The 25,265-nt window shown below is 40.6% G+C and overlaps 1 protein-coding gene across 3 annotated transcripts in view; it reads left to right on the forward strand.

The window, feature by feature from the left end:
* COMMD10 (COMM domain containing 10) overlaps positions 9,411-25,265 on the forward strand; it is a 178,623-nt gene continuing 162,768 nt past the window's right edge. For all 3 annotated transcript variants that reach the window (XM_018050659.1, XM_018050661.1, XM_018050660.1), the window contains exons 1-4: positions 9,411-9,504; positions 11,359-11,449; positions 18,174-18,284; positions 19,776-19,931. In XM_018050659.1, the coding sequence (XP_017906148.1) occupies positions 9,464-9,504; positions 11,359-11,449; positions 18,174-18,284; positions 19,776-19,931 (399 nt within the window). In that variant the 5' untranslated portion in view covers positions 9,411-9,463. The remainder of the gene's footprint in view (positions 9,505-11,358; positions 11,450-18,173; positions 18,285-19,775; positions 19,932-25,265) is intronic.

The following is a 25,265-nucleotide window of genomic DNA, read 5'->3' on the forward strand; positions in this document are numbered from 1 at the left end:
GGCTTGACCACTCAAGCGCTTTTGCGTAGCAGAGTTTTATTGAAGTATGAAAGGGACAGAGAAAGCTCTTGAGTGACTGAATGCAGTCCCCAAAAGGGGAGGCTTGTCAGGGGTTTATGCCGACCTGCCAATGCCAAGAGACACCCAACGTCCCTGCGAGGGGAGCGGCCAGAAATGGACGAAGTGTGTGGACTGAACTTTCCTTGCTTGGTCACTTTTCCTGGTCTCTTTGACCATTTTGTAATTGCGTGGGGAATTAGAAGGACTAACCTAATCTGTCAAGGGACTTGTGATCCATGTTGTTACTATGTACTTTTACTTAGACTCCATGTATGGAAGTGCCTAGCCTTCCTAGGAGCCAAAAGTTACGAGAGCACTTCTGGGAGCCAGGTGCAGCTCTAGCTCCAGGAGCTTCTCTCAGGGTGGAGGCCACTCTCTTGGCTGCCTGCCTCAAGGGCCAGCGACCTGAAAATGAGACTTTTCCACGGCTGTGCCTCCGATCTATGTGGATAAAAGCCCTGCTGGTGACCATGAGGGTTTTGAGGACACAGATCGGGAGCTGCAGAATCTGGTCAGACTGGAAGTGCAATGGGCTTCTTCCTTTGGCAGCACTAGCTCTTAGTGGGCCAGAGGAGGAGCTCTGGTGGCTTTTCTCTCAACTCCTTACATATTCTTTCTGTGGAATCTGTGGGAATGAACTGGAAGGATCGGCCCCAATAGCTTGAGGACAAAAATCACTTTTTCCTCACTGGCCAAGCCTTTTGCTCTCACATATACTGACGTGGCCACATTCGGAGGAGAGATCTCGGTCGTTGTTCGCTCCTTTCTGACTCACTGCTTCCACTGTGGTCAGGACTGTGCTCAGGAACGCACGCAGGCTCGTGTCAGATGGAAGCTTCCCCCAGTAGTCCCTTGGAAAACATTCCGGGACAGTTACTCTGCTCTACCCCGAGTCACATCAGAACAGAAGGGCATATCAAACAAAGGTCTTGGTGGTAAGGAACTAAATCAATTTGGGATGCCATCAGGTCTACCCTTGGTGCATCTCCACTCCACCTCAGTGGCAGAACCGGGAGGGATGAGTAAGGCGCCTGCCTTGGTAAGCAACAGACCAAGTCCGACAACGGCAAGAAATCTTCGGTGGAAAGTCTGTTTACACCACATCTAGAACAGGGAGGGATGCCTCCGGTGGAAAGAAGCCACAGCTGTGGATGCCGCTTTTTTTCCTTCTTACAGATTGGAGCTAGCAGTTCCAGAACCACTTCTTTAAAATTTATTTTAAAAAACTGGGACAAGTTTGATCCCCAGAGTTTAAAAACACACATCTGATCTTCTTCTGTGATACTGAATGGCCACAGTACCCTTTGGAAGATGGGGAACGTTGATCTGTTGAAGGGTTTCAATTATAATACTGTTTTACAATTAGATTGGTTCTGTAGAAAGGAAGAGAAATGGGTGGTAGTGACATATATGTTTCTCTTTATCTCTCTGTGAGACACGCAAGGCTTATGTCCTAAGAGTACAGATTTGGGTGTGAAACCTTCAGCTCCCTCCTCTTCTCTCACTTTGCCCCTGGATCTGGGGCTCCCAACTGAACAGGCTGAGAATCAGGACACCCTTCCAGGAGGCGTTGCCTCAGTCTTGGTAGAAATTTAAACAGTACGAATTGTGGTCAAACTATCTAGAAGATCCAACAAGTACATAGAAACCTTTACAGGACTAACTTTATGAGCTTACACGGAGATGTATGTCTTGGGACAGATGCTGACTCCTGACTCAAGACCTTGAGTTTTGGGGGGAAGCTACTGCTTTTGGAGATAAATGGCTTGAATGTGAGACAAGGGGAAACAGGAAACATGAAATAGCCCTCCTCCATCAGTTCATTTCAGTCGCTCAGTCATGTCCAACTCTTTGTGACCCCTTGGACTGCAGCATGCCAGGCTTCCCTATCCATCACCAACTCCAGCAGCACACTCAAACTCCTGTCCATCAAGTCGGTGATGCCATCCAACCATCTCATCCTCTGTCATCCCCTTGTCCTCCCACCTTCAATCTTGCCCAGCATCAGGGTCTTTTCCAGTGAGTCAGCTCTCTGCATCAGGTGGCCAAAGTACTGGAGTTTCAGCTTCAGCATCAGTCCTTCCAATGAATATTCAGGACTGATTTCCTATAGGATTGACTGGTTTGATCTTCTTGCAGTCCAAGGGACTCTCAAGAGTCTTCTCCAACACCACAGTTCAAAAGCATTAGTTCTTCGGCGCTCAGCTTTCTTCACAGTCCAACTCTCACATCCATATATGACTACTGGAAAAACCATAGCCTTGACTAGACAGACCTTTGTTGGCAAAGTAATATCTCTGCTTTTTAATATGCTGTCTAGGTTGGTCATAACTTTCCTTCCAAGGAGTAAGTGTCTTTTAATTTGATGGCTGCAATCACCATCTGCAGTGATTTTGGAGCCCTCCCCCAAAAAGACTGACACTGTTTCCACTGTTTCCCCATCTATTTCCAATGAAGTGCCAAGATCTTTGTTTTTGCTGAGCTTTAAGCCAATGTTTTCACTCTCCTCTTTCACTTTCATCAAGAGGCTTTTTAGTTCCTCTTCACTTTCTGCCATAAGGGTGGTGTCATCTGCATATCTGGGATTATTGATATTTCTCCCGGCAATCTTGATTCCAGCTTGTGCTTCTTCCAGCCCAGCGTTTCTCATGATGTACTCTGCATAGAAGTTAAATAAGCAGGGTGACAACATACAGCCTCGACGTACTCCTTTTCCTATTTGGAACCAATCTGTTGTTCCATGTCCAGTTCTAGCTGTTGCTTCCTGACCTGCATACAGATTTCTCAAGGGGCAGGTCAGGTGGTCTTGGTATTCCCATCTCTTTCAGAATTTTCCACAGTTTATTGTGATCCACACAGTCAAAGGCTTTGGCATAGTCAATAAGCAGAAATAGATGTTTTTCTGGAACTTTCTTACCTTGGACGTTGCGTTGGATGAGGGGTATCTCCTCAATGCAGCCCTTCCTGACCTTGAATGTGGAGTACCCTCGTTCAAGGTAAGGAGCAGAGGCTACGCTTTGCTGGAGCAGCCATGAAGAGATATCCAACGTCCAAGGTAAGAAAACCCAGGTAAGATGGTAAGTGTTGCGAGAGGGCATCAGAAGGCAGACACACTGAAACCATAATCACAGAAAACTAGCCAATCTAATCACATGGACCACAGCCTTGTCTAACTCAATGAAAGTAAGCCATGCTGTGTGGGGCCACCCAAGACGGGCATATCATTGTGAAGTCTGACAGAATGTGGTCCACGGGAGAAGGGAGTGGCAAACCACTTCAGTATTCTTGCTTTGAGAACCCCATGAACAGTATGAAAGGCAAAATAATAGGATACTGAAAGAGGAACTCCCCAGGTCGGTAGGTGCCCGATATGCTACAGGAGATCAGTGGAGAAATAACTCCAGAAAGGATGAAGGGATGGAGCCAAAGCAAAAACAGTACCCAGTTGTGGATGTGACTGGTGATAGAAGCAAGGTCTGATGCTGTAAAGAGCAATATTGCATAGGAACCTGGAATGTTAGGTCCATGAATCAAGGCAAATTGGAAGTGGTCAAATAGGAGATGGCAAGAGTGAACGTCGACATTGGAAGAATCAGTGAACTAAAATGGACTGGAATGGGTGAATTTAACTCAGATGACCATTATATCTACCACTGTAGGCGGGAATCCCTTAGAAGAAATGGAGTAACCATCATGGTCAACAAAAGAGTCCAAAACGCAGTACTTGGATGCAATCTCAAAAACGGCAGAATGATCTCTGTTCATTTCCAAGGCAAACCATTCAATATCACAGTAATCCAAGTCTATGCCCCAACCAGTAACGCTGAAGAAGCTGAAGTTGAATGAATGATTCTATGAAGACCTACAAGACCTTTTGGAAATAACACCCAAAAAAGATGTCCTTTTCATTATAGAGGACTGGAATGCAAAAGCAGGAAGTCAAGAAACACCTGGAGTAACAGGCAAATTTGGCCTTGGAATATGGAATGAAGCAGGGCAAAGGCTAATAGAGTTTTGCCAAGAAAACGCACTGGTCATAGCAAACACCCTCTTCCAACAACACAAGAGAAGACTCTACACGTGGACATCACCAGATGGTCAACACCAAAATCAGATTGATTATATTCTCTGCAGCCAAAGATGGAGAAGCTCTATACAGTCAGCAAAAACAAGACCGGGAGCTGACTGTGGCTCAGATCATGAACTGCTTATTGCCAAATTCAGACTTAAATTGAAGAAAGTAGGGAAAACCACTAGACCATTCAGGTTTGACCTAAATCTAATCCCTTATGATTATACAGTAGAAGTGGGAAATAGATTTAAGGGACTAGATCTGACAGACACAGTGCCTGATGAACTATGGCCGGAGGTTCGTGACATTGTACAGGAGACAGGGATCAAGACCATCCCCATGGAAAAGAAATGCAAAAAAGCAAAATGGCTGTCTGGGGAGGCCTTACAAATAGCAGTGAAAAGAAGAGAAGTGAAAAGCAAAGGAGAAAAGGAAAGATATAAGCATCTGAATGCAGAGTTCCAAAGAATATCAAGGAGAGACAAGAAAGCCTTCCTCAGCGATCAATGCAAAGAAATTGAGGAAAACAACAGAATGGGAAAGACTAGAGATCTCTTCAAGAAAATTAGAGATACCAAGGGAACATTTCATGCAAAGACGGGCTCGATAAAGGACAGAAATGGTATGGACCTAACAGAAGCAGAAGATATTAAGAAGAGGTGGCAAGAATACACAGAACTGTACAAAAAAGATCTTCACAACCCAGATAACCACGATGGTGTGATCACTCACCTAGAGCCAGACATCCTGGAATGTGAAGTCAAGTGGGCCTTAGAAAGAATCACTACGAACAAAGCTAGTGGAGGTGATGGAATTCCAGTTGAGCTATTTAAAATCCTGAAAGATGATGCTGTGAAAGTGCTGCACTCAATATGCCAGCAAATTTGGAAAACTCAGCAGTGGCCACAGGACTGGAAAAGGTCAGTTTTCATTCCAATCCCAAAGAAAGGCAATGCCAAACAAAGCTCAAACTACTGCACAATTGCAGTCATCTCACACATTAGTAAAGTAAAGGTCAAAATTCTCCAAGCCAGGCTTCAGCAGCACATGAACCGTGAACTTCCAGATGTTCAAGCTGGTTTTAGAAAAGGCAGAGGAACCAGAGATCAAATTGCCAACATCTGGTGGATCATCAAAAAAGCAACAGTTCCAGTTCAGTTCAGTTCAGTCGCTCAGTTGTGTCTGACTCTTTGCGACCCCATGAATCACAGCACACCAGGCCTCCCTGTCCATCCCCAAATCCCGGAGTTCACTCAAACTCACATCCATCGAGTCGGGGATACCATCCAGCCATCTCATCCTCTGTCATCCCCTTCTCCTCCTACCCTCAATCCCTCCCAGCATCAGAGTCTTTTCAAATGAGTCAACTCTTTGCATGAGGTGGCCAAAGTACTGGAGTTTCAGCTTTAGCATCAGTCCTTCCAAAGAACACCCAGGACTGATGTCTTTTAGGATGGACTGGTTGGATCTCCTTGCAGTCCAAGGGACTCTCAAGAGTCTTCTCCAACACCACAGTTCAAAAGCATCAATTCTTCGGCGCTCAGCTTTCTTCACAGTCCAACTCTCACATCCATACATGACTAATGGAAAAACCATAGCCTTGACTAGATGGATCTTTGTTGGCAAAGTAATGTCTCTGCTTTTTAATATGCTGTCTAGGTTGGTCATAACTTTCCTTCCAAGGAGTAAGTGTCTTTTAATTTGATGGCTGCAATCACCATCTGCAGTGATTTTGGAGCCCTCCCCCCAAAAGTCTGACACTGTTTCCACTGTTTCCCCATCTATTTCGAATGAAGTGATGGGACCAGATGCCATGATCTTAGTTTTCTGAATGTTGAGCTTTAAGCCAACGTTTTCACTCTCCTCTTTCACTTTCATCAAGAGGCTTTTTAGTTCCTCTTCACTTTCTGCCATAAGGGTGGTGTCATCTGCATATCTGGGATTATTGATATTTCTCCTGGCAATCTTGATTCCAGCTTGTGCTTCTTCCAGCCCAGCGTTTCTCATGATGTACTCTGCATAGAAGTTGAATAAGCAGGGTGACAATGTACAGCCTTGACGTATTCCTTTTCCTATTTGGAACCAGTCTGTTGTTCCATGTCCAGTTCTAACTGTTGCTTCCTGACCTGCATATAGGTTTCTCAAGAGGCAGGTCCGGTACTCTGGTATTCCCATCTCTTTCAGAATTTTCCACAGTTTATTGTGATCCACACAGTCAAAGGCTTTGGAATAGTCAATAAAGCAGAAATACATGTTTTTCAGGAACTCTATTCCTTTTTCCATGATCCAGAGGATGTTGGCAATTTGATCTCTGATTCCTCTGCCTTTTCTAAAACCAGCTTGGACATCTGGGAGTTCACAGTTCATGTATTGCTGAAGCCTGGCTTGGAGAATTTTGACCTTTACTTTACTAGTGTGTGAGATGAGTGCAATTGTGCAGTAGTTTGAGCATTCTTTGGCATTGCCTTTCTTTGGGATTGGAATGAAAACTGACCTTTTCCAGTCCTGTGGCCACTGCTGAGTTTTCCAAATTTCCAATTTGAGGAAGGCTTTCTTATCTCTCCTTGATATTCTTTGGAACTCTGCATTCAGATGCTTATATCTTTCCTTTTCTCCTTTGCTTTTCACTTCTCTTCTTTTCACAGCTATTTGTAAGGCCTCCCCAGACAGCCATTTTGCTTTTTTGCATTTCTTTTCCATGGGGATGGTCTTGATCCCTGTCTCCTGTACAATGTCACGAACCTCCGGCCATAGTTCATCAGGCACTGTGTCTGTCAGATCTAGTCCCTTAAATCTATTTCCCACTTCTACTGTATAATCATAAGGGATTAGATTTAGGTCAAACCTGAATGGTCTAGTGGTTTTCCCTACTTTCTTCAATTTAAGTCTGAATTTGGCAATAAGCAGTTCATGATCTGAGCCACAGTCAGCTCCCGGTCTTGTTTTTGCTGACTGTATAGAGCTTCTCCATCTTTGGCTGCAGAGAATATAATCAATCTGATTTTGGTGTTGACCATCTGGTGATGTCCATGTGTAGAGTCTTCTCTTGTGTTGTTGGAAGAGAGTGTTTGCTATGACCAGTGCGTTTTCTTGGCAAAACTCTATTAGCCTTTGCCCTGCTTCATTCCATATTCCAAGGCCAAATTTGCCTGTTACTCCAGGTGTTTCTTGACTTCCTGCTTTTGCATTCCAGTCCTCTATAATGAAAAGGACATCTTTTTTGGGTGTTATTTCCAAAAGGTCTTGTAGGTCTTCATAGAATCATTCATTCAACTTCAGCTTCTTCAGCGTTACTGGTTGGGGCATAGACTTGGATTACTGTGATATTGAATGGTTTGCCTTGGAAATGAACAGAGATCATTCTGCCGTTTTTGAGATTGCATCCAAGTACTGCGTTTTGGACTCTTTTGTTGACCATGATGGTTACTCCATTTCTTCTAAGGGATTCCCGCCTACAGTGGTAGATATAATGGTCATCTGAGTTAAATTCACCCATTCCAGTCCATTTTAGTTCACTGATTCTTCCAATGTCGACGTTCACTCTTGCCATCTCCTATTTGACCACTTCCAATTTGCCTTGATTCATGGACCTAACATTCCAGGTTCCTATGCAATATTGCTCTTTACAGCATCAGACCTTGCTTCTATCACCAGTCACATCCACAACTGGGTACTGTTTTTGCTTTGGCTCCATCCCTTCATCCTTTCTGGAGTTATTTCTCCACTGATCTCCTGTAGCATATCGGGCACCTACCGACCTGGGGAGTTCCTCTTTCAGTATCCTATTATTTTGCCTTTCATACTGTTCATGGGGTTCTCAAGGCAAGAATACTGAAGTGGTTTGCCATTCACTTCTCCCGTGGACCACATTCTGTCAGACCTCTCCACCATGACCTGTTGGTCTTGGGTGGCCCCACACGTCATGGCTTAGCTTCATTAAGTTAGACAAGGCGGTGGTCCATGTGACTAGATTGGCTAGTTTTCTGTGATTATGGTTTCAGTGTGTCTGCCTTCTGATGCCCTCTCGTAACACCTACCGTCTTACTGTAATAACCAATTGAAAAAGTGTATAGCTGCCTTGCTTAGACAAGCAAGGGGGGGCATATTCCATTCCCCTTCTGATGTCTATGTCAGAAGGTTTCTCTCTCCCTTTTTATTCTTTAATAGACTCTGCTACACAAAAGCTTTTGAGTGATCAAGGCTGGTCCCTGGTCCTGAAGCTAAATCTTCCTCAGCAATCAGGAATCCAACATCGTTCACCGTAAGCTACGAGTCGCTGCAGGAATTCATCTGCCCTCCTATATACAATAGCTAGCTCAGTGCCTGACCGCCAAAGAGGGGCACAATGAATACTCGCGAATTTTACTGCTGACCAACCCCGAGGTCAGGAATTTTGGTCTTCTGTATCCTGAGTGTCTAGCATAGTGCCTGGCACACAGTAGGTGCTCAAAGAATACAGCTGTTGCTTAGTCCTTCAGTTGTGTCCGACTCTGTGTGACACCCCCCCCCCCCCCCATGGACTGTAGCCCACCAGGCTCCTCTGTCCATCGTGATTCTTCAGGGAAGAATACTGGAGAGGGTTGCCCATGCCCCCTTCCAGAGGATCTTCCTGACCCAGGGATCTAACCCAGGTCTGCATTGCAGGCAGATTCTTTACCACTGAGCCACCAGGGAAACCCCTCAGACAACACTACTGAATGAATAAAGATACTAAGAGCAGAGGTTTCGCTAGGGCACTGCAGAGCTCCAGGGGACAGGAAGGGGTGGTGGCTCCGGTCACTCGCTGGAGCTGCCCTGGGCTCCTTCGGAGAGCATTCCACCGCTCGCTCAGCTGCAGCGCAGGCCAGACACTGCAGGCGGTGCTTAAACTTTTCCTCCCCCTCCAAAAAAATTATTTGTATATGTTCAGTTCAGTTCAGTCGCTCAGTCGTGTCCGACTCCTTGCGACCCCATGAACTGCAGCACGCCAGGCCTCCCTGTCCGTCACCAACTCCTGGAGTACGCACTCCTAAACATATGTTTATACACACACACATTACCTACATTAGTACCTAAAAATATTCACACTCCATATCCAGGTATGTGTATATATAAAACAGGTAAATATATATCTGTAAGTAAATTAATACGTGTCCAGCCTTAACTCGGAACTGCGAGAGTGGCGCGGAGTACGAAGACTGAGGACGCCCCTTCGCCGCTCCAGGACTGCAGCAGCGGAGCGGCGCGGCCCCTGCGAGGCTTGGCCCTTCCGGCTTGCCGTCCGCCGCCGCCTCCGCCATTGGTTGGGCTCCAAGCATCTGACTCGAGCGGCGGGGCCAGGGAGCTTCAAGGATGGCGGCGTCCGCGGCGCTGATCCTGCGGGAGAGCCCCAGGTAGCCCCGGCTGGGCGCGGGGGGACAGCGGTCACCGGGGTGGCGCGGGCAGGGCCGGCCCGAGGACGCTGCTGCTGTCTGTGGTCGGGGCGCCGGGCCGGCGGAGTCGCTGTGCGGGCCCCGCGGGAATGCGGGACCCTGGGCGCCAACACCTGCACCGTGGTTCACTTGCGTGGGCTTACACCGGGTCAGACAGCTGAAGTCAGTGCGTCAGTGTCTCGTCACTGTCACTGTTCCCCGAGGCTGGTATCACTGGTACCCAAGCCACCTGCAGGAGTTCTGAAATCACGTGACGAGGTGTTCCCTTTCCTTTTTCAATACTTTTCAGACTTTCTGATTATGAGAAAGACTCCCATTGGTCCTGCTGCTGCTGCTAAGTCGCTCAGTCGTGTCCGACTCTTAGCGACCCCATGGACTGCAGCCTACCAGGCTCCTCCGTCCATGGGATTTTCCAGGCAAGAGTACTGGAGTGGGGTGCCGTTGCCTTCTCCCATTGGTCCTGAGTGGTCATTAATACTTAACACATGTTAATACACCTTTTCAATCAAGATCGAGTAGGCCCCAGGCCGGGAGTTTTTTGGCTGTTAACAGCATCTGACCAGAATTTGGTAACATTGCTTTTGTTTTCCCTTTATTTACCTTTTGTTCATTTAGATATTTAGTTCATATCTATACATGGTAGGTAAGGTCGGTGGTCCATAGTGGTGATATAAGTGAAGTCGCTCAGTCGTGCCCTACTTTTTGTGACCCCATGGACAGTGAGTGGCTTGCACCAAGCTCCTCCGTCCATGGGATTTTCCAGGCAAGAGTACTGGAGTGGGTTGCCATTTCCTTCTCCAGGTGATATAAAGTTCTATTTTAAAATAAAATTAGGCAAAAATGATTCCATTTAATGAAAGATAAATAATAGTGAACGTGGTGTGTGGATGCAGAAAAGTGCAGAAGTATCACTGAGTCTGGAGAATAACTTCTTTGTGCATAGTGTTAGTTGCTCAGTTGTGTCCGACGCTGCACCCCATGAACTGTAGCCCGCCAGCCTCCTCTGTCCATGGAATTCTCCAGGCAGGAATACTGGAGTGGGTTGCCATTCCCTTCTCTTGGGATCTTCCCAACCCAGGGGTCGAACCTGGGTCTCCTGCATTGCAGGTAGATTCTTTATGGTCTGAGCCACCAGGGAAGCCCATCTTGTGACGGGACAAGAATCTTTTTGAAGAGAATTGTCATTTTGAAGTTTTTCCTTCTTTGATTGCATTCTGACAGCCAGTTCCTTTTCTCACACCAGTGTCCTGGGTAACACACCACATCAGTAAACCATATCCAGGTGGTGCAGTAGAATTGTTCTTATCACATAATTTAAAGTTGGTTACAGTTTAAGCAGGGTTTTAAAACAACTGGCACTTAGTGACTCCGAATGATATTGTATGTTAATGTTTTTTTTTAAAATTCTCTTATCTGCAAAACATCAGTCTTTTTATCTGTTTTTGGTGTAACTGCCACTTCCCTCCCTCCACTCTTTTCAGAGTTCTGTTTTGAGTTACATGGATACATAAACTCCCACTCCTAAATTGATACTGTCCCCCACAGAGTGCAAGTTTTCCCAAGTAGTTTGCCTGGCCCAGAAGAAAGAGAAAATTTGCCAAATAGACCTTTTCAACAGAGGTACTTATGGGATATCTTTTGGAAAATGTCCTGTCGTCTTTGCTGGCCATCATCTGTTTTTCTTTATTTCACTCAGACTTAGCTTTATAGCAATCAGTTGTTGAAATGAAAACTTACAGTCAACTGTACTTAGAGCAATGACAGTACCACTTGGGGAAAACATATTTTAAAACTTTGTTTTATGAATTTCTTTAGCATGAAAAAAGCAGTGTCCCTGATAAATGAAATAGATATAGGAAGATTTCCACGACTGCTCACCCGAATTCTTCAAAAACTTCACCTGAAGGTTTGTATGTTTGCAGTATTATCGCTTGTAATTTGTTCTTATGATTCTACTGCAAATCCAGGTTTCCACTTGAATAACTTTTTGCAAGGTATTGTTCTCCAGCAAATTTGATGAATATCCTATGATCAAAAGTTTGGGAAGTTCTGTTTTCATTCAAAATAATTTTTTTTAATATTATGGAACTTATCAGAGTATATTTTATGGTAGCATTAATAGTAAATATTTAAAGGTGACTATTGTGTGCAGAATTTTCCATATGTATTTTTTTTCCCATATGTATTTGACCATGGAATTGTTTTATCATGGTATTTATTTTGGGATTAAGACTGTGGAACATGCTTTGGGAAAATTCTGATAGTACGATTTCATTCTTCCTCTTAAAAATAATTCTGTAGTCTTGCTGTCAACCAGCAAGACTCTCTTCCACTTTTATTTCAAGGGTGTGGTTATCTTGAAAGTATTGATAATTAGTAATTCACTACTTGGTCACCAATCTTAGTTAACTTCTTTATCAGGTTCTAGAAGAATTATGAAAATCAGACATAAGAAATACTTGATTCATTACAAGAAACTAATCCAAATGAATCTTTGAAATATAACTGTTCACTCAGAGAAATAAAACCTGTAGCCTCTGGAATTTGGTGTATTTGTTACATCACAATGAAACTTACACCTGCTTATACCTAAGTTTATTGGCAATGGAGAAAAAAAAATTAAAGACTATTGATATGTCCTTTTTTAAATTAAAATATAGTTAATTTACAATGTTATATTTCAAGTATAAGGCAAAGTTATTGATATATATATGTATTCTTTTTCAGATTATCTTTCATTATAGGTTATTATAAGATGTTGTGTATAGTTCTTTGTACTATGTGGTAGGTCCTTGTTTATCTATTTTATGTATAGTGTTGTGTATGTTAATCCCCAAATCCTAATTTATCTCCCTCCACATCCCCATTTGGTAACTGTAAGTTTTTTTTTTTTCCTATGTCTTGGTATATTTTTCCTTAAAACTGTTTCAAAAACATAGGACTTCCCTGTAGCTCAAATGGTAAAGAATCTGCCTGCAATTCAGGAGACCAGGGTTTGATCCCTGGGTCAGGAAGATCCTCTGGAGAGGGTTATGGCAATCTACACCAGTATTCTTGCCTGGAGAATCCCGTGGACAGAGGAGACTGGTGGGGTAGTGTGTGGGGTCGCAAAGAGTTGGACATGACTGAGCAACTAACACACAGTGTAATCCAATATACTTTGTTTACAAAAGTCTAGAATGGGTGCTGTACATTTCAGAAAGATTGTTTTCAAAACTTTAAAAGTTATTTGATAGACTGACTTGTGGGTACCACCATATTTCCCCATTATGATAGAGAGGTCTTGTATTAACATCAAGGACAATCACAGGTGTAAACCCCAGCATATAGAAATGTGTGAGGATTTTTGTTGTTGTTACAATGTGTCTAGGGTGCTGCTGGCATTTAATGCCCTGGGATGTTAAATGTGTTAATACCGTGCAGCACAGTCCTGAACAAAGAAGAATTCACCCCATCTCTGAACAAAGAAAGAAAAAGGGTAGCTTATCTCTGAAAATGCATTTATTTTATACTTAATATAAGCTGGAGGACTTCTTACACCTTAAGTTTATCAGGTTTGTGCACTTTAAATTATGGTGTATGCAGACTGCTAGTACCATATGTTCTTGCTCGGTGGTGGTGTGTGTGTATGCCTGTGTTTGAAAGTCAGAGCTTGGATTTTGGACCAAAGGCCTCTCTTCTCTCTAAAGCCATGCTCTGAGTTGAAAATGAAAGTGAAAGTCGCTCAGTCGTGTCTCACTCTTTGCGACCCCATGGAATTCTCCAGGTCAGAATACTGCAGTGGGTAGCCATCCCTTCTCCAGGAGATCTTCCCAACCCAGGGATCGAACCCAGGTCTCCCTCATTGCAGGCGGATTTTTTTACCAGCTGAGCCACCAGGGAAGCAATTGCCTTTATAATTATTTCGATAATATTCTGCCTTCATAGAGTAGAAATTCTCTATAACTTTCTGAGGAATATGACCTGATTTTAACTATGTGTGGAACTGAGATTAGTTCACTCATCATGCATGTTAAGAAAATGAATTCTTCAAAAAAAAAAGAAAAAGAAATGTTGAAAGAATGGATTTTTTGATTTGCCCTTTTTGTGCCTTTGAAGTTCAAAATAAAGTGCTTAAATTGTTTAAATAACATTTATGTTTTAATAACAAACTATTTTACAGTTTATGAGGGTTTGTTTTAAGACATCTAAACAGTGTGGATGAACTGAAATGGCCCCTTGGTTAACTCTTGCTTCTTTCTCCACCTTAGTTTTTTCCTGTGTTAGTTATCTATTGCTGAATTGCAAATTTCCCCCAAATTTAGCAGCTTAAAACAACAATAATCACTTATTGTCTCTCACACCTCCTCTAAGTAAAGAATTTAGCAGTGGCTTGGCCGGGTGTCTCTGACTTGGGGTTCTCATGAAATTGCTGCCAGCTTCTGGTGGAGGCAGTTGTTACCTGAAGTGTTGACTGGGCTTGGCGGATTTCCTTCTAATATGGCTAGCTGCGGCAGCTGTGGTTCCTTGTCACGTGGGCCTTTGCTCCTGACATGGGTGGAGGTTGGCTTCTTCTAGAATGAGTGGTCCAGGGGAGGACGGTGCTGTCCTTTTTATGACCTAACCTTGAATATTACATAACTTCATTTTCACTGTATTCTTAAAAGTCAGTCAGTCAGTCTGACTCATATTCAAGGAAGAGGAACTTAGGCTCCCATCTTTTGAATGGAGGTGTGTTAAAGAATCTGCAGATGTGAGAAAACCATCGCACCTCCCTTGAAGCTGTCTTTGTTGTTGATTTGATTTTTATCTTTCCAGGTCTTTTTTCAAGTATTAATAAATACAGATGTGCCCACGTATGTGCATGCATACACACATACAACTGTTTGGTTTCTAAATAAATGTTTTCATAAGTGGCCTTGTACTGTGTGTATTGCCCTACTGTTTACCTTTTCCACTTATCACTTTTACCAGAAATCTTTCCTTGTCAGTCCATATAGTGCTTATTATTTTTAAGTATTGGTTTTCCTTTTTACCTGTGTGTGTATATATATATATATATGTTTATGTGTGCTGTGCTTAGTTGCTCAGTTGTGTCTGACTCTTTGCAACCCCACCAACTGTAGCCCACCGGTCTCCTCTGTTCATGGGATTCTCCAGGCAAGAATATTGGAGTGGGTTGCCATTCCCTTCTCCAGAGGATCTTCCCAATCTCTTGCATTGCAAGCAGATTCTTTACCGTATGAGCTACAGGGAAGTTCTATGTTCTGTGTTTATGGTGTATGCTTTTTAAATATATAGAAAATTAACATCCACTTTCCATTAAAAATTTAAGTTTCTTGGATCTCTGATTTTATAAACCTGGGCCTTAAATTTTTCTCCCATTGAGAGGATAAAAATGAATATATGTCTTTAACTTTTTCAGTGCCCAGATATGTGTGGGTTACTTTTGGTATAGAGGAAGAAGTTAACCTGCTGCTGTTTAGAAGCAAATACCATGACTTACATTTAATGTTTATCTGCCCAGGGTTGTTGTTAGATCAAGATGTTGACTATGTGTTTGGAACTTTGTTTTGTAGCTGTATTCTGCATTTGTTGTTCTGTTCACATATTTTAAGCTCCACCTTATTTTAAGGGTGTTAGTGGTTGGGGGGAGATAAATGTTCCCTTGTTCTCCTTAACTCCAAACCACTTTATTAATATAATGCTCCTGACGATCTTGAGAATGTTCCTTTTTTTGCTCTCTTTTTAAAAAATCTCCCTTTCTTGTACATATTGAGGACACTGAAGTTTATTTTTCTGTGTGCCCAGTCACTATATTTTGTCAAAAACACCTCATTTGGTGTGTGTTAAAAGGAATCAGTTCGACACACTTGGAAGTTAGATTGTACATATCCACTGAATTAAATGCAACATGTGGTTCAGTGATTATATGTGAGTAATACTGTTATTCTGTTCCTTATATTGATAAAACTCTGGTACTGTAGGTCATTATTTCAAGAAGGTATGTGGTAGTCACAGAAACTCTGGAACTTTAAAATCAAAACACTGGTCTTGAGGTAAGTGACTGACATTTTAGCCAAACTGGATTCATGCTTTTCTTAGTCAGAAAATAGTAAAGACTGGAGTTCCAGTGACTGACCTTCCCAAACCAAAAATGTGACAGTTCTGAGCTGCACTTCTAAGAGTTCTAAGCTTCACCTCACTGCTGCTTCACTACAAGAATGCAGTTATAATTTTGTATCTCATCCTAAGCTGTCAAGGCAGGGACTCATGATACTTCTGAAACTTCTCCATAAAGCTGCTGGGGAGAGGCAGCAACTGGGAAAGTTGTTTTTGGTATGTGGGGATAAAGTTTTTTTATTTGAAAGCAGTTCTAATAGTGTACATTTTTCATGTGTGAAAAACCAGTCTTTGGATCAAGGAGATTATTTTGGAAATGGAAGAAAAACTAGCCATGAGGCTGTACTCAGATGCTTCACTTCTGTTTTTCACATATTGCTTATGAAAGTAATGCGTGCAATGTGTAAGTTTTGGAAAATATTACAACTATCAAAAAGATTTCTTGATTTATGTGTACTCTTGTAGTAACCCATTCTTTTGCAGAACTCATTAAAATGGAAATTAGTGGAATCGTTGTTTGTTGGTAAGGTCTTTCTAACTAGAGCATAGTACACCGGAGGACACGAACCATCTGTGTAGTGCATAGAAAATACTCAGTAAATGTGTTTTGTTGTTCAGTTGCTAAGTCATGTCTAACACTGCGACCCCATGGACTGCAGCATGCCAGGCTTCCCTGTCCTATTTGTTTGTTTTACTTGTTTGTATTTCTGCGGTAACAGTTGTGATTTCTCTCTTTGATTTCTTATGTTGTTTATTTGGGTCTTCTCTCTGTTCTTCTTGGTGAGCCTGGCCAGAGGTTTGTAAATCTTGTTTACCCTTTCAAAGAACCAACTCTTGGTTTTATTGATTTTTTTTTCTATTTAAAAAAAATTCTTATTTATTTTCTCTCTGATCTTTACTAGCTCCTTCCTTCTGCTGACTTTACATTTTGTTCTTCTTTTTCTAATTCTGTTAATTTGAAAGTTTTCTTATTTCTTAAAGAAGGCCTGTATCACTGTGAACTTCTATCTAAGAACTGCTTTTGCTGCATCCCTTAATCCATTGACTTTTAACAAAATAATACTAAGGCTCAAACTAGTTGCCACCTCTCTACCTGATGGGAATCTTGGTGCTAGGTAATGGAGGATGTAGATAAAGGTTCTTAAGGTTAATGGATTTTATCTCTTTAATCCTGCCACTTATAAATACTGACAGGGGCTTAATGCTGGGTAAGGTCGTATATTGGGAGAGGTTTTGAGGTGTGTTCAGGGGAGGAAAGAAAGAGCTAACAAGGGAAAGGAACTCCCAGGTATTTTCTATCTTAAAATGCTATTCTCTTAAATGAAGATTTTGCTTGGACTCTTAGAAAAGTTGCTGGGACCCATTATAATTGGTTAGTATTATTATAGAGAAGGTGCTCTCCCTCACAATGTTTTATTTATTTTTTAAAAGATTTTATTTTGTATTGGAGTATAGTTGATTTATAGTGTTATAAGTGAGTGATGAAGGTGAAAGAGGAGAGTGAAAAAGCTGGCTTAAAACTCAGCATTCAAAAAACTGAGATCATGGCGTCCAGTCCCATCACTTCACAGCAAATAGATGGGGAAAAAATGAGAATAGTGACAGACTTTATTTTCTTGGGCTCCAAAATCACTGCAGATGGTGACTGCAGCCATGAAATTAAAAGACTCTTGCTCCTTGGAAGAAAAGCTATGACCAACTTAGATAGCAGATTAAAAAGCAGAGTCATCACTTTGCTGACAAAAGTCCATCTAGCCAAAGCTATAGTTTTTCCAGTAGTCCAGTAGTCATGTACGGATGTGAGAGTTGGACCATCAAGAAGGCTGAGCACCGAAAAATTGATGCTTTCGAAGTGTGGTGCTGGAGAAGACTCTTGAAAGTCCTTTGGATAGCAAGGAGATCAAAGCAGTCAATCCTAAAGGAAATCAGTCCTGAATATTGATTGGAAGGACTGATGCTGAAGCTGAAACTCCAATACTTTGGCCACCTGATTTGAAGAGCTGACTCATTGGGGAAGACGCTGATGCTGGGAAAGACTGAAGGCAGGAGGAGAAGGGGGTGACGAAGGATGACATGGTTGGATGGCATCATTGACTCGATGGACGTGAGTTTGGGCAAACTCTGGGAAATGGTGAAGGTGAGAGAAGCCTGGCTTGCTGCAGTCCATGTGGTGCCAGAGTTGGACATGACTTAGCCATTGAACAACAGTAAATTCTTAACATTTTAGGGCTTTACTTTGTAGTAGTGTGTTTTCTAAATGTCTATTTTTCATGTTATTATTTTCCACCTCCTATAAATCATAGAACTTAAGATTAAAAAAAAAAAGAAATTTGTTTGGCAAGATCCAAATAATGAACTGTTCTGTGATTTTAAGATATTGAAATTTACAGACACATCAGTTTGTTTCAATGATGGATTTACTTTTTTCTTTCAAGTTCTCATTTTCATACAAATAAATGAATCCTCTGTTCAGTATCTGAATTTTGAATACCTGAATGTATGCTAATAGGTTGCTTTTTGTGTTGTAGGCTGAAAGTAGTTTCAGTGAAGAAGAGGAAGAAAAACTTCAAGTTGCATTTTCTCTAGAGAAGCAAGATCTTCACCTAGTTCTTGAAACGATATCATTCATTTTAGAACAGGTATTTTTATTGCCCCCAAACGGCCTAACCATGATTTTTATTTACTACATGTTTGTGTTGCTGTGACAGCTATTGCATTTTAGCTTGTTTTTCTAAAGGGTACAGGTAAAAGCTGTGAATATGTTTTATCAAAAATTTTGATGTGGTAAAAAGTATTTGAATGTGTGTTTTTTTTTTTCTCATGGTATTGCATTCTACAGTACTGTCTTAGTGTTGAATAGCATGAGTAAAGTATTAATATTTGACATTATGAATCAAGACTTCACTGACTTGAGACAGTTGAAAAAGATTTAAATTTATTGTTACTTGGTATAGTAATTTGGAAAAATGCACACATTTTATTTAAGAAATTTAATAATTGATTTTGAGAATTTATTTGACTAGGATGAGAAATAAAACATTTAGAAAAGAAATAGTTGTCAAAGGACATTTTGTTATAGTATTTCTTCCTACTGAGCTGCCCTTCTGCATCCCTTCTTTACATCTAAATTCAGTTCATTGTTTAAGTTCCCTTCAGATCACATCTCCTCCCACTGCAGCCTGGACCCCTTATACTCGCAGTCCTCCCCTTATTTTGATTCCTTTTATGCTTGGCTCATCATGGTTGAGCCCATTGTTAGTCTTTTCATTATTTCATGTATGTCAGTTACATCTCCTTCACGAGGTTTTGAATTTGTAGGGGGCTAGGATCACATTTTTGGTGCATTGTAGCACATTGCTAGGCTAAATCTATTAAGAATCTAAAAGTAGATTCTTAATAAATTCCTGTTGTTTATTTAGTAGAAGAATATTTGTGAAATAAAAATTTAAACAGTACTGCAGCTTTTGGGCATTCTAGTGAACAGATACTGTTGAGGACAAAATGCTAGGCTCTACTACATGCAGACTTATACAGATGGCAGATCATAAAGATGACTTTGTTCTTGTCCTTGGTGGACCTTCCGTAGAAGAAAAGGATAACCAGACCGGACAGAACAGCATGGGGTTTATGAGAAAATTGTTTCATCGTAATGTGAAAAATAGAGCAGGTATTGCTATGAAAAAAGTTTTCAATTTTTTATTATGTATTTACCTGGGAAGTTGGTAGATGAAGATGGTTTTGAGAAAGTGTTTCTTGGAAAAATTGTGTTAGTTGGGAAACAAAACCACTGTGTACTTATTTGAAATAATTAAGTGAAATAAGGAAATGAAATTTTAACTAGGATACCATTTACATAACGGGAGCAAAGAAGTTTTTCTGATAACTAGATTTAGTATTACTTAAACCACAGGCAAAAATGAAGTTCAGTGTGAATAATTTGGGCCCTTTAATTCTGAATTTTCCACCTTTGGTTGTGTATATTGTTATTTGTAAAATAATAAAAAATGTATGCAATAGAAATAGAAAATTTTTAAAAATTTAAAGCATTTGAAGTAATGTTGTATTTAATTATAGCTCAAGATCTCTGTGTGAGCATTAGGGATATATGTAGCTTTTTTCCTCTTTACTAGGCGGTGTATCACAACGTGAAGCCAGTCGCTTTGCAGCAGCAGTTAGAGAGCATTCATCTTGGACAAGACAAAGCAGAAGCTTTTGCCAGTGCTTGGTCTTCTATGGGTCAAGAAACAATTGAAAAATTCAGGCAGAGGATTCTTGCTCCCCACAAGGTACAGGATATATTACTCAAAGGATATTTTTCAGTAATGAATGGCATAAATTATTACACCTAAAGTTTTTAAAGTGATAATTTTTGTAAAGAGGTAAATCAGGCAATAGAAAGTATGTATATGATATTCCTATAAAAGTATTTCCATGCATATTTGCTACCACAATGTGATTTACTTTTAATTGCCAATTTCAAATATGCTTCTGTAACTTTAGGATAGGAATGACACCTTTTTTTCCTTCCGAGTCCTTGGTCAGAGTTGGTTATTCTGTTAACTGTGTATCTTATGTATAAGACTTATTATAATTTTAAAAAGTATTTATTTATTTATTTGACTGTGCCAGGTCTTAGTTGCAGCATGCAAACTCTTAGTTGTGGGATCTAGTTCCCAGACCAGGGATCATACCAGGGCCCCCTTAGTTGAGGGCTTAGAGTCTTAGCTTCTGGACACCAGGGAAGTCCCAGACTTATTATTACTGAATCACATGCTTATTTATTTTTGTGTGTTGGTATTAGGGCCTAGCAGAATGCCTTGTATGCGGAAAGTGCTCAGCATTTGTTGAATAGCAAATAGTAAGCAAAATGAACTCTGGGAAAAATGTAAAATAATAGCAGTATCACAAAGCTCCTTAATAACCTCTGTGTGTGTGTGTGCGTGCTAAGTCGCGTCAGTCGTGTCTGACTTTTTGTGACCCTATGCACGATAGCCTACCAGCCTCCTCTGTCCATGGGATTCTTCAGGCAAGAATAGTGGAGTGCATTGCCGTCCCCCTTCTAGGGGATCTTCCCAGCCCTGGAATCAAACCAGCATCTCTTAAGTCTCCTGCGTTGGCAGGCGGGCTCTTTGCCACTAGCACCACCTGGGAAACTCCAAGTTACTCTTGATCGAGATTAAGATGATCATACAGATTTTGCCCCTTTTTCTATTAATACGTTGTTTTACATAATTGATTTTCAGATTTTCAACCATCTTTGTATTTTGGGGATAAATTTAACTTGGTTAACTTGGTTTTGGTATATAATCCTGGTTGTATATTGCTGTATTTGCTTTACTAATATTTTGGTAAAGATCTATGTTCCTGCGGGATATTGATCTGTAGTTTTCCTGTGATGTCTTTTTTGGCATCTGGTTAATACTGACCTTACAAAGTGAGTTCCCCTTTCCTCTTTTATTTTCTGGAATTATTTGTGAAGGTTTGGTATTAGTTTGCATTTTCATCAATATTATATGAGAGTTCCAGTAGTTCCAAATCCTTGTCAGCATTTGATATCATCAGTTTGTATTAAAGCTATTCAATTAGGTTTGTAATGGTATCTTGTGTTTTTAATTTACCTATCCCTAGTAACAAATTATGACGATCTTTTTATGTACTTACTTGTCTTCCATAGAGCTTCTTTGGTAAAGTGTCTGTTCCTTTTATGTAACTGTATTTCTACATTATGACATAAAGAATCATAGTAATATAAATATAAAGGACAATTATAAGTGTAAATCCCAGCATATCAAAATGCATGGGTTTTCGTTTTGTTCTTGGTTTTTTGGGTGTTACAATTTGTAGAGGGTGTTTGGTTTCTTTCTGTTGAGTTTTGTGAATTTTTAAGTCCTCTGCCAGATAACATAATTTGCAGTTATTTTCTCCTAGGCTATAGCTTTCCTTTTCAGTTTCTAATAGTATCTTTTGCAAAGTAAAAGCTATAGAATCTGATGAAGTTTGATTTATCATTTTTTTCTTTTATTAATACTGCTTCTGGTTTTGGATCTAAGAATTTGTAGCATAATGCAGTGTCTCAAAAAGTTTCCTGTTTTTTTTCTTCTAAGTGTTTTATAGTGTTTCTAAGTGTTTCTTCTAAGTGTTTTGTGTTTTACATTCAAGTCTAATATCCATTTTGAGTTAATTTTATGTAGGACATGAGGTATAGGTCCAAGTTCTTATATTTTTTCTGCTATGAATGTTTCATTTGTTTCAGTGCAATTATTGATAACATCCTTTTGTTATTGAATTGCCTTAACTCTTTTATCAAAAATCATTTGACATATTTGTGTGTCTCTTTCTGGACTCTCTTTTTGGTTTCATTGATCTGTTTGTCTGTCTTTATGCCGATATCATGCTGCCATAATTACTATAGCTTTGTTGTAAGTCTTAAAATCAAGTATTGTTAATCTGCTAACTTTGTTCCTTTTAATAATTGTTTTGGGTATTCTAGTTTCTTTACCTTTTAATGCAAACCTTTTAAAAAAAATATCTGCAAAAAACCCTCTGGAATTTTTATTGAGAACTGCAGATGGTGATTGCAGCCATGAAATTAAAAGACGCTTACTCCTTGGAAGGAAAGTTATGACCAACCTAGATAGCATATTCAAAAGCAAAGACAGTACTTAACCAACAAAGGTCTGTCTAGTCAAGGCTATGGTTTTTCTAGTGGTCATGTATAGATGTGAGAGTTGGACTGTGAAGAAAGCTGAGCGCCGAAGAATTGATGCTTTTGAACTGTGGTGTTGGAGAAAACTCTTGAGAGTCCCTTGGACTGCAAGGATATCCAGCCAGTCCATCCTAAATATCAGTCTTGGGTGTTTATTGGAAGGACTGATGCTGAAGCTGAAACTCCAGTACTTTGGCCACCTCATGCGAAGAGCTGACTCATTGGAAAAGACCCTGATGCTGGGAAGGATTGAGGGTGGGAGGAGAAGGGGATGACAGAGGATGAGATGGCTGGATGGCATCACCAACTCGATGGGCATGAGTTTGGGTAAACTCCAGGAGTTGGTGATGGACAGGGAGGCCTGGTGTGCTGCGATTCATGGGGTCGCAAAGAGTCAGACATGACTGAGCGACTGCACTGAACTCATGTTTAATTTATAGATCACTTTGTAGAGAAATGACTTCTTAACAGTATTGAGTATATCTCCATTTTTGTTAGAGTTGAACACTCTAAACCTCCCCCCCCCCCACTTTGGAGTTGTAAATGGTACTGATTTAAAAATTTGGGTTTCCATTGTTTATTGCTAGTGTATAGAAGCACAATTGATTTTTGTTTATTGTTATTGTATTCAAGACCTTGGTAAACTTACTATTTAGTTATAGCAGTTTTTTTGTTGTTTTCCTTGTGATTTTTCTCTATAGTCAGATTGTCCATGAAGAGAGAGTTTTCTTTCTTCCTTTCCTGTTTGTTAAACTTTTGTTTTTCTTCCCTTATTGCACTGACTAGGACTTCTGTTGAACAGGATTGGTAACTTTGAACTTCGTTGTGCTTTGTTTCTGGTTTTAGAGAGAAGGCATTCAGTGTGTCACCGTAAGTAAGACGCTAGCTGTGGGTTTTTACGAAATGCCCCTGTGTTGTTTTCATTCCTTTCCTTTTCTTTTTGTTGACTTCTGCATTCAGGAGCTCTCAAGAAGGATGTGAAGTTCCATATCACTGCATCATTTTTCATCATTTAAATTCCTGCTTTCTCCTATCCTATTTTAAAGGTTTATCCAGATTTTGTTTTCCATTCTTTGTTCTGAAATTTTTTTAAAACATCTTTATTTACAAAAAAAACAAATCTCCACTTGCCTTTGAATATTTTCCTGTTTTATATTTATATAATTTTCTTCTGTTTTTCTTCCTTGTATTTATATAAATACAGTATACTTGTATAGTTAAAAGTGTTTTTTTTAAATTTTATTTTTTATTTTTTACAAAACCTTGTGTCAAGGGCTGACTTTAAATAGGTCACAATGAGGGAGCTGCTGTCCTAGGTATGAAACCCTGACCTAGAAGCAGGTCAGCTACAGGTGGTTTAGCACCAAGTTGCCCATGAATGCATGGTGTTGATGGGCCAGGGGTTGGCCAGCTTTCTGGCCATTCTGTGTGTCCCACGGTGAAGGGCTGTCCACACCAGACCCCAGTCCCGACGTGCAGTGTGGCACACTCTGCCCCGAGGGATGCTGGGTGTGGAGACCGGCTTGCTTAGGATGGCTGAGGCTCCCAGGGTGCAGCCATATCAATTGACCTGGGGTCGGATTCTGACTTAGAAGTGATGATAATCCTACAGATGGTGGCTTCCCCCATTGGCTCTTCAGCCAAGTGCGTACGTCAAATGTCTGAACCTGTGGTTCCTCTCCTACGGAGCAGGGTTACTATGGCAACAGCACATCATTAGTAGAGTAAAATTTACCTATCTCATAGCAGTCTAAGCCCAACTCACGTTCCATGTAAGTGAGTGAACAATCCAACACTTGATGAATCCTGCCTCTCAGTGATAGGGAGAGCTGACAAAGAAGAATCAAAAAGCGACGTTACTGTGAATGCTTAGCCACTGCAAGCCAGTTATCCCTGTGTTAACTTTTCTGACACTTCCTGCTTAAAACCCCAAAGGTCAGAAGGATGTGAAGCTCTGCTTTCAGGGTCTTTATTCCTACTGAAAATCAAGATCAAGCGAGCTCTTGCCCTTCTTCTCCATGGGAGGTTTCTGTCCTCCCTGAGCTCATCTTAGGACTCTTTTTTTTCACTTCCAATAGTAAGTCATTGTTTAATATCTTCTGGATGATAGTTTGTTACTCTTTAAAGAATAATATTTCTCCCCTGTGTTATGTTACATTACATTAACTTCTGTCTTAAGAAGTGATTTGATTAGTTGTCATACAAAATATGGAAAAAAATAGTTGGAAGAGTGTGATTAATTGTACCTTGGTCCCTGAGAATGTAGAAAATTACCTTTTGCCAATACAGAGTATATGAGAGGATAGCTAATATCAATGCATTATTTTAATGCCTTCAATGCTTAATTAAGATTGTATAATAATAGCAAACATCTCTTGTGTTTATTGTGGGCCAAGTATTCTACTCAGTGCTTTATAGTAATAGCTTGTAAAACTCATTAATAGTTTTAGTTTATATTTAAAATTAAACTGAGACTTAGATTAAATAACTGATCCACGGTCATGCCGCTAAATAAGTGGTAGAGTTGGGATTTGACAAAGTAGTTAACATTTCTAAACCACCGTGTTATTCTTCCACCTAGATGTTAGCAGCAGAAATTTTCTGTCAGGCATTATGGACTGTGGTTTACACAGTAGGTGTGTGTTTTGTATTTTTGAAAAAGAAATAAGACTTGAAAGTGTGCCTTAACTGTGTTAATCCGAGTGGTCCATGGTGAAGCTGAGATGGTAATCAGATTGGCCCCTTTCTTAATTAAGCCTTGTTCCTTTTATGTCATGGCATCTCTTGAAGCTATAATATTATCTTTTTTTCTTTTTTGCCCTGATGACTATTTAGGATATGGTGACTAAAATAGCCATAGATGAAAATACATCATGTTATTTAAATTATAACAAAAATATATGGCAGTAGTTTA

This window comes from Capra hircus, chromosome 7 (assembly GCF_001704415.2).
Source record: "Capra hircus breed San Clemente chromosome 7, ASM170441v1, whole genome shotgun sequence".
NCBI lineage: Eukaryota > Metazoa > Chordata > Mammalia > Artiodactyla > Bovidae > Capra > Capra hircus.